General features: G+C 36.1%; 1 protein-coding gene across 9 annotated transcripts in view; it reads right to left on the bottom strand.

The window, feature by feature from the left end:
- Nucleotides 1-364: 364 nt before the first annotated feature.
- The window catches only part of LOC107676858 (guanine nucleotide exchange factor DBS-like), a 77,452-nt gene continuing 68,095 nt past the window's right edge, over nt 365-9,721 (bottom strand). For 4 of the 9 annotated variants that reach the window (XM_016471560.1, XM_016471555.1, XM_016471562.1 and 1 more), the window contains exons 20-32: nt 9,504-9,596; nt 9,286-9,411; nt 8,949-9,170; nt 8,471-8,563; nt 8,266-8,344; nt 7,541-7,723; nt 7,133-7,225; nt 6,745-6,807; nt 6,149-6,226; nt 3,438-3,547; nt 3,223-3,335; nt 1,898-2,001; nt 365-1,812 (exon numbers count right to left, since the gene is read on the bottom strand). In XM_016471560.1, coding sequence (XP_016327046.1) covers nt 1,733-1,812; nt 1,898-2,001; nt 3,223-3,335; nt 3,438-3,547; nt 6,149-6,226; nt 6,745-6,807; nt 7,133-7,225; nt 7,541-7,723; nt 8,266-8,344; nt 8,471-8,563; nt 8,949-9,170; nt 9,286-9,411; nt 9,504-9,596 — 1,437 coding nt within the window. In that variant the 3' untranslated portion in view covers nt 365-1,732. The remainder of the gene's footprint in view (nt 1,813-1,897; nt 2,002-3,222; nt 3,336-3,437; nt 3,548-6,148; nt 6,227-6,744; nt 6,808-7,132; nt 7,226-7,540; nt 7,724-8,265; nt 8,345-8,470; nt 8,564-8,948; nt 9,171-9,285; nt 9,412-9,503; nt 9,597-9,721) is intronic. The other 5 variants (XM_016471556.1, XM_016471557.1, XM_016471559.1 and 2 more) reach the window with 5 other exon arrangements.

Genomic DNA, 9,721 nt, shown 5'->3' with positions numbered 1-9,721 from the left:
GCATGCATGTGTGTGTATTTATATATACATAATAAAAAATAAACAGCACATACATATATTACGTAAACAATTAATTATTTTGGATGCGATTAATCACGATTAATCATTAAGTATATATATATATATATATATATATATATATTTTTTTTTTATCAAAATGAAATTCTAACACAAAAGTTTCCCTAATTGTCTTTTATCATCAACACATGTAATGAAAAATGTATAAACCAGAAAAATTATTTAAAAAAAATTATAAAGTTTTTTTTGTGGTGCACAATGAAAAGAGCTGATGCATGCAAGATCGAATTTACCACATTTAATTTACAGGTCATCTTTAAAGCAGAAATTAAGAGAAATAGGAGGGGGAAAAAAGTAGACATTTCCTTGACAAACCTGAGCAGACAAAAGAGGATAGAATGTTTCAGTGAAGTTTATTTAAGCCTAAGCACTTTAAATTCATTCATCTCATACATCCTCTTAGATACATATTTACACATGTACACAGATACGTGTCTAATACAGGAAAAGATTGAGAGGCAAAACTAACATGCAGCAATGTGCCACATAAAATTTAAATAGAAATGAACAATGATTTTTGTATTACTGAACATGTTAAAAAGACAACATATAGTTATGGGGACATGAACATTTAAGCACAGTAAGGCTGTGGTCATCTAACTTGTCAGAAATTATGGCTTGATTGAATCAGCTGATTTGAAGAATGTTGATATAGATGAACATTGTCAAGCTGTGAGAAATACTTATTCGACATTAAAATGAGTCTTACAAAAGCTGAATGATAGTTGCAACATGCCAATTATCACTTTCCAGACATGACATTTTGAACAAACCAAATCAAACAATCTGTGGTGACAAAATAAATTACATAAAATGTGAACACAATTGGTACGTTTTTTTTTTCAGTTGCAATAATTGTACATGAATGGTGCAGAACAGTAAAGTGACAAATACAACAAAATACAATGAAATACATTTCATTGACACACAACAATAGTGGTCATAATATACAATATGTATATATATATATACTGTTTTAATGAAAAACATGAGAAAAGTTATCTGTACAAATCGTTTACAGGAAATAATTTCAACTATACAGCTGTTTTAGATTAATACATACAGTGAATAACAGGACTTTTCAGCAGGCATAACCTCAAGAATCTTTATTGTATAAAACATCATTTCATTGTCTTGCTGCTACAGCAAATCAGACAGAAGCTTTAGACGCCAACAAAGTCAGACATTCCAAAAAGACACTGATATTCTCAACGCAAGATCAATAAAACCAGTGGAAGCTCATGTGGTCATACATTAAAATCCAATGAGAGTCCTTGTTATGTATATTTAAAGACTTTTAAAACCGCAGACTGCTCTGATGTTAATGCCGACTCTACCAAGAGCCCTTTTCTCTTTTAATCTTTGAGGAAATGCATGCAGACGTGAAACAAACAGCATCACACTGATACTTTCAAAGTAAAGGAGAATTTCCACGGGGAACAGCAGACACTGATGACCTTTTTTCTCTCTCTTATGAAGGAGAGAAGGTTGAGAAAGTGTGACGCTCTATATAAAATATCCTGAATAGCGCATATTTACTGCAGAGGTCAATTCCTTTCTTGGATGACGAGGTTAAATACAGTACAAAGACTCGAGGAGCTTCAGTAGAAAGTGCACTGTGTAGGAGCTGCCACAAGGCGGTGGAGCAGCGGCTTCAGGCTTTGACGTCTGAGAAGCTTGTGTAGGTTTCACTGCAGCTGGAGGATGTGCTGAGGTTTCCAGACCCACTGCCTTCTGTGGGAAAACACTCATTCATAAAATGAAGATTTCATGACAGGGATTTGTAGTGTGGTGGAAGGAAAGCGGGAAGTTGTGTTACCTGAGCTGGAGAGGGATTGAGAAGATTTGGATTCTCCGATGAGAGTGAGCAGGTTTGCAGCAGGGACCCAGCCCTCCTTATTGGTCCGCAGATTACGTACAAACCTGAATCAGCACAAAAACATTGATATCACACCAGCCTCTGCTTACAGAAAACATTATGTGATTCTTATTCGGTCGTCTTATAAAAACAAACAAAAAAATGAGCCCAGACAATAATGTACGAGTGAAATTTACTTGTCATCCATAACAGGATACAACACTCAAAATGCCAAAATGGATCTAGATGTTAAAATAATTGTGGGCAAAAAACAACAACAACACAAAAACAGTTCGAGGGGGCCACAAGATGACTTAAAATTAATATACTACAATAATCTACCTAAATAAACTGCTAAAATGCTAAAAAAAATGCTAAAAAACACATAAAATCAAGACTGAAAACAAATCATTTTCATTTGCCTTCAATAACTACTGATGTTACAGAAGAACTAAAGTTCTGGAATGCAGAATATATCATCTGGAATCACAAGATGAATCATGGTCAATTCATTCAGTATATTACTAAATCAACCATGTGAATTAAAGGGGTCATATGATGTTGCTAAAAACAACATTATTCTTCTTTATGCACCAAGAGCTTGTAACACTCCAAAGAGAAAGGAAAAATTGAAATCGCATCATATGATCCCTTTAAATATATATAAGATAAATAAGCTGTTTTGTCATAATTACAGCAGAAATATCTAATAGTCAAAATGATCGAAAATCACAGTTTAATAGGTAACAGGTACTGTCCTTAATTAAAAAAATAAAAATAAATGAAGCTGAAATAAACTAAATTATAAATATTAGATGAAAAACTTTAAAATAAAATGAGAAACGTTGCTTTGGCAACTAACTGAAATAAGTTTAAGTTAAAGCACAAAAATTTCTAACTGGAAATTTACTAAAAAAACTAAGACTGAAATAAAAGTAAATTAAACCTTAATAGTAATATTTAAACAAAAAAAAGTCAAAATTAATAAAAAAAACTGAAAATATAAAAATAAAAGCAAATTAAAAATATTAATGAAAACTATAGTATATAAATGATACTAAAACACTGATACAGGACAGTCATAATTGTTTAGATTGAGCATTTATTTTCTATTAATTGATTAAACAGAAAAAAAGATTCATTGATTTAAATTGTTGATTCATTGAAAACCACAAAAGAATGATCAGCTTGTGGGTCATAGTGGTTTGCAATATGTAACATGAGGATGAGTAAACGATGACAGAATTGTCATAGTATTTACATAAACCTGAATGTGAGAATCTTACCAGCGTCCATCGTCTCCCTCTCTCACCAGCTGCACTGAGTCTCCGCTCTTAACCGTCAGCTCCTGTGGTACGTTTTTGTCATGGTCAGCAACTACCACGTACCTGCCTGGAGACTGCACGCACACACAAACACCGTCAGTGGCCAAACTAAAGATATCTGCAAACAAACATGGATGGGACTCAAGAAATCGTGACGCTGGGCCACACTGACTCACCAGCTTTTTCCCTCCCTCATCCTCAGGATCAGAGTTCATGGGATCCTCGGCACTCGAGTAACCGTCGTTCTCCTCAGACGCGTCCACAGACAGCGATGCCTTGGAGAAGCCTTGTGGAAGAGAGGATGAGTGAAACAATCGTGACATTTGGCTCATGGTGAGACAACGAAAGAGAGGGATAAGTGGTGCTCCACAAAGATGGTGTGTGTGGAAGGTGAAGAAGAGACCGGCTCTGTTTCAAAACTTAGTGAGCTATTTTGCTGTCTACAGCTTACAAGGTCGGCTGTCTTCTAAGGCAGCATGCTAAACATTAAGTTCCTGAAGTAAAATTCTTGGACTTCAAAAGAGTCTGGCATTAGCATGTTGCTAAGCTAGCAACACAACAGCATTAAAAAAAACAACATAGCAGACTACAATTTTCACTCAGAAATTGCTAGTAAATTTTGAAATCAAATAGAAAGAAATAGGAAGTAACACTGAAATAAATTAAAACTTTGTAGCAGAAAGAGTGAAATAGTATTTTTTACAGTTTAGTCAATATTACTTTCGACCCAAATCACCATCTTAGATGTTTTCATTGAGACTTTGCATTGGGAGTGTGCATACGACGGCTATGCAGGCAGCACACTAAGTTTTGAAACAAATCCAGTATCTCTTTCTCTCGTATCTATTTGAAAAGAGGAACAGCTCCAGGCACTGATATAACAGGAAGAGCTGTTTGTGTTTTATGTTCAGACAGCCATGACTCCGATGATTTTGATGACAGTTTGTGAATATGGCACATTCGCAAATCATACAAAACATGTTTATGGAGAGATACATAAAAGTTTTTAGGTCTGAATCAGTGGATAATTATGGAGCCTGGAAGAGTGTTTGGCAGAAAGGGATCTGTGGTTTCAGAATCGTAAAAGTGAATCCAGAACTAGCACCGCAAACCAGCAGACAGGAACCCAAACCAGACACTCACGCAGAGTTAAACGCAAGTGTTTCCACACAAAGGGAAGTGCAAGTTGAAATTCTTGCCCAAATTGACAAATTCTGGTTTGTAAATGTACAGTATTAAAGTATTAGCATGAATTGACTGTAAAAATACTGTATTTAAAGGAAATTAAACTGTCTTTATTTACTTGCCCTCATGTTGTTCCAAACCTGTATGACTTTTTGTTCTGTGGAAACAAAAGACTTTTCCACGCAATTTTTTCCATGCAGTTACTACAAATGGGAACCGAAGCTTTCAAATTTCAAAAGGGGTGAAAAAGTATAACGTAAATGCAAAAATCTCCTAAAGAGCTTTGTATGAGGAACAGATCGAAACTTCGTATTCACTTAAAATCTTGAGACTTTGAGAAATATTGCAGTTATCAGTCCAATTTGTAAATGAATCATTCTTTTGAGTTGGATCTTTTCAAATGAAGTGACTGATTTGGTTCACAAACCAGTCTGATTCATTCATGACTCAAGTTCAAGTCACTGAATCAGGATACAACCACTTCTGTGATACTTTCATGGCGCTTTTACTTCTTCTTCGAAGGCTGAATGCTTTAATCTCCATTCAATGCAAATGCATGGAAAACAGCAACCAGTAAATTGTTGAAAATTTCTCCTTTTGTGTTCCACAGAAGAAAGAAAGTCATACAAGTTTGGAAGAACACGAGTGTGAGTAAATAAAGATTGATTTTCAGTGTTCATACTATTATAATAGTTTCAACTATTCCTTTAAGAGATTACCTGATCATTCTCTCTGCTGTAACAATTATAAGATATGAACTAGGCTGGTTTCACATTCTCCCACAGTAAAGAGCATTTCAGATCGACAGTAGTAATTTATTGAGCAGTTATGTCAAAGTGATGCCATTTTAGCGCCATGATTTATTCTGCAAACCACCAATTACAGTGCAATAATATCATACCCTGTGGTTAGTGTTTGCCAGTCTGTTTGGAAGTTCGCAGTGAGAGAGCAATAAAGACAAAGTTCATTCCCACACCAGGCATCTAGTTACCTCTCCTTTTAGTCTGCAACAGACTAGAAGTGCTCAGCCATCTCACTCGGGTAAGAGTGATGTGGGGACCTGCGTCTAAGGGAGAGGCAGCCGATAAGATTTCAAAGACTCCATCGATTTACCAACCACCCCACAGATTGTTGCTTGGGTGTACAGCACAAGTCATTTTGTTTGGATTGTAAATGCTTAAAAGGACAGTCCACCCAAAAATGAAAATTCTGTCATAATTTATTCACCTTCATGTTGTTCTAAACCTGTACGACTTTCTTTTTTCTGTGGAACACAAAAGATGATATTTTTTAAAAAATGTTGGTAATTAAACAGTTTCAATTCCCACTGACTTTCATTGCATGGACAGAAATACAATGGAAGTCAATGGGAAATGAAAATGCTTGGTTATCAACATTCTTCAAAATATCTTCTTTTGTGTTCAGCAGAAAAAACAAACTCATCTCAGGTTTGGGATGACATGAAGATGAATACACAATGACAGAATGATCATTTTTGGGTGAACTATCCCTTTAACACCTAATATAGAAGCATTTTAGTTTCGATTACTTTAGGCTGATGTATGAAAGATGGTGAAACATAATATATGGAGGTGAAATAAAATTCGGCAACCACATAATATGATAAAATAAATATTTTGGAACACTGGTCATGGCTGATGTTGGAGGAGGGAATGCTGGGAGTTTTCAGGGGACAGTGTACCTCTGAAGCCAAACGGTGTAGGATCACTCTTAATCTCATGTCTTTTAGTTTTGTGGTCAGGACTAGGGGGGGATGATCCTGGCAGCCATAGCAAGGAGCGAGAAAGAAAAGGATAAGAGGACAAAAATCAGGAAAGAAGGAAGAGAAAGTCTTTAACAGGGTTAAAGGAAAGATTCTTAAATATTATAAAGAAAAAAGTGGCTCTTTTGCAGGGTGAAAGCCTTTACAGCAACCATGTCCACTAAAGTCTTACACTGTGCCTTAACTATCTGCAATGCGATAAAACGTGATAATGGTTTTCAGAAATTGACCTGATCCAAAATCCCACTCTTATAACCATATATTAAAGAAATACATAGTTATGGGAGTAAGCAAGTAAGTAAATAAATGGCTAGCATTTTCGGTTTTGGTGTGAACACATTATTGTTCCTGGAAATAAGTTATGTCACACCTGGTTAAGGCACAGTGAATCACTCTTAAGTGGTGATTGATCTAAACTGTAATACTACCAAGCTTAAACTCTGATGTTACACTGCTGCTAATCTAGACTTTCTGATCTACACTAGAGTCTAGTGTTTTCTGAGACTACAGTATACCTGGACGGCAGAGAGCGACCATGGGTAGTGTTAGGCTTTTGCCACCAGAGGGCGCTATCAGTTCTGCAGTGGGGTTCAAGCCAAATATTAGTGAATATCCAAATTAAATCTTCACAATTTATATAATGCCACTGAAATTTGTGTTGACCGAATATTTTTAACTAAACATTTGTGACCCTGCACCACAAAACCAGTCATAAGTGTCAATTTTTCGAAATTGAGATACCCAAGCGACTTAAGACTGGTTTTGTGGTCCAGGGTCACATTTCAACTATTAAAGTTATATTAAGCTTTCTTTTATATAAATGTTTCATCAGTATGCAGTCACCCTGTTTTAAAAGTTTGAAAGATACATTCTTGTGTAAAGCTGTGAGCCCTCCTGTTGTACCTTTTTGACTCTTGAGGTTACTGAAGCCCTGCAGTGTAAAACGCTTTTTAGCCACTGCAGCCCTCTCAGTGTTGGGACTGGTGACAGTCTCGTCTATTCTCCACAGAGACAGAGAGAAAGAAAGAGGAAGGGGAAAATAATGAAGGATGTTACAGGTTTAGTCAGGAAAAAGAAACACAGGGGTTACAAAGAACATCAGAGAAATTCACAGTCTAAGCAGCAAGAGGAAAGATAGCAGCATTCTGAATAGTGGGACAGATTTTGGGACACGTTAGTCTGGGGTTGTTTTCACTGACTGACTGATGTCATATTTCCTGTGTAATATCAGAAAGATGGCTTTTGAAAATGTTTTGACCATAGAGTGTGTAGTGAGATCATATATGTGTATGTTGAGAAGGGCTGACTGACCTTTGACCTTGTCGTTATTTTTAAGTAAGACGGCTGTACTGGGATCTGCTACTGTGGGTTCAGTTTTCTTCTCTTCTCCTTTCTTGAGGGTCTTTGGGTTGGTCTTGAAGGGGCTCAGGGTTAGGCTGGTGCTGGTGGGAGTTAACTGTGAGATCTGATCCGAGCTCTTCTGCTGCCGTGCTTCTGAAATACAACATCACATGATTAGATAACCACACACAATAAAACTGATGAAGGTGAAGGGTGTCATTTTATATGCACTACCGTTCAAAGGTTTGAGAGGGATTATTTTTTTGTGGTTTTTGAAAGTGTCTTTTACTCAGCAAGGCTGCATTTATTTGATCAGTTAGTTAAAACAGTAATATTGTGAAATATTAGTACAATTTAAAATAACTTTAATATATTTTAATTTTTTTTCCTTATACGGCAAAACTGTATGGCAAAGCTGAATTAACAACATTACTCCAGTTTTCAGTGTCACATGATCCTTCATAAGTCATTTCTTATCATTATCAATGTTGAAAACAGCTGTGAAGCTTTTTTTTTTTTGGAAACCATGATACTTTTACAAAGGATTCTTTGATTAAGAACAGCACTTATTAAAAATAGAACATTTTTGTAACATTATGAATGAATTTATTGTTACTACTGATCAATTTAATACATCCTTGCTAAATGAAAGTAATAATTTCGCTCAATAAAGAAACAAAAGCAATTTATTTCACCTCTGTAGGCCTTTAGTTGCCCCGTTAGAACCTTCCGGATCTCGTTCACCCATGCTGTTTTGATCTCTGGTGTCGGCGCCTGAAAATAACCAATAAAATGATCAGAAAGGCAAGTGACAGGATCACAGAATGTTGCTTTAAATTATGTACATTCAATGCTATTTAAATATAGGATATTATTAATAAGGACAATTTTTAAGTTTACCTGTACAATGTACACCTCCTCTCGAGAATTACACCAGATCTCAAACTTTTTGTTGTCTCCTTTTGCATTTTCAGTAATACCTACAGCACTCATCTGTCAGAGGAAAATATAAATACAAATAATCTGACTCAAACAGGAACCTGATATTCCCTGTCATTTATTTACATGCAAATATATCTGTTTACCTTGAATGGAACTTAATTTAGTCAAGACAAAACACAAATGAAACATGCAGATTTAATTTCTTGTTTTTCTGGGTTACACCACACTAAAAATGATCAATTATTCCTTGTTAATATTTGTAATAGAACAGTTTTGATAAAGAAACTGATTTAGGATTGTAAAGTGATTTGGGGGGGGGGGTTTAAATTTTCAGTTACCAGCCCACATTTTTAAGCACTCCGCCACATCGTCTTAAAGAAGTGGACCGATTTCCATGTCAGAGAAATACTAAACTACTTTAGTATTCAGTACTTACACTGAGTGAGTGTTTGAAGCTGTATGAAGGCGCTTTCTCATAACCCTCTCCGTTCTCCTCTCGTTTCTTACAGAAGAGCAGAGCTTTCTCATGCAGGAACAGGTGTCTCTGCATGGGCTTGAAGCGAGCCAGGTCTTTCACCTTCGCGTGACCCTTCTTATGCTCCGTCCACACGCTGAACGACCCCTGCATCATCAGACGTCCCAGATCACTGAGGTTGCCCTGGAAGCACAGGTCAGAGGTCAACAGCTACTCTAAAGGCGACTTACATTATTGGAAACCATTTTAATTCAAAGTGAACATTAAACTTCACAACGTGTGTAAATGACATCCTTACTTCATATCCAGTGATGGCGATAAGGTGCATGGAGTCATTCACAGCTTTCAGGATGCCCAGAATAGATGAGAGCGCCTCCTGCAGATCATCCTCACCCTCACAGCCTTTACTGTACTTCAGCAGTTCCTGACAGTAACACACATGAACACAGAGGCTACATCAGTGAGAGGTGCACACACGAGTTATATATCTGCACATGTGCTCTGGGTCTAGTTTACCTTCAGTAAGAGCTGGTATTTGGTTATTCTCTGCACTGGTTTGAGCAGGTACGAGTCCAAACCAAGCTTATGTTCCAGTTTCTTTTGACACTCCTGAAAACAATACACACAAATTCTCTCTTTATTTATTTTTTTACTATGATTTTTATCTTATGATAATGAATATTATTATTATTATGTAAATATTATTATTAAACTATTATAATTAATATTTATTA

This window comes from Sinocyclocheilus anshuiensis, unplaced genomic scaffold (genome assembly GCF_001515605.1).
Source record: "Sinocyclocheilus anshuiensis isolate Anshui unplaced genomic scaffold, SAMN03320099.WGS_v1.1 scaffold2166, whole genome shotgun sequence".
Taxonomy (NCBI): Eukaryota; Metazoa; Chordata; class Actinopteri; order Cypriniformes; family Cyprinidae; genus Sinocyclocheilus; species Sinocyclocheilus anshuiensis.
This window is presented reverse-complemented; position numbering and strand designations above follow the sequence as displayed.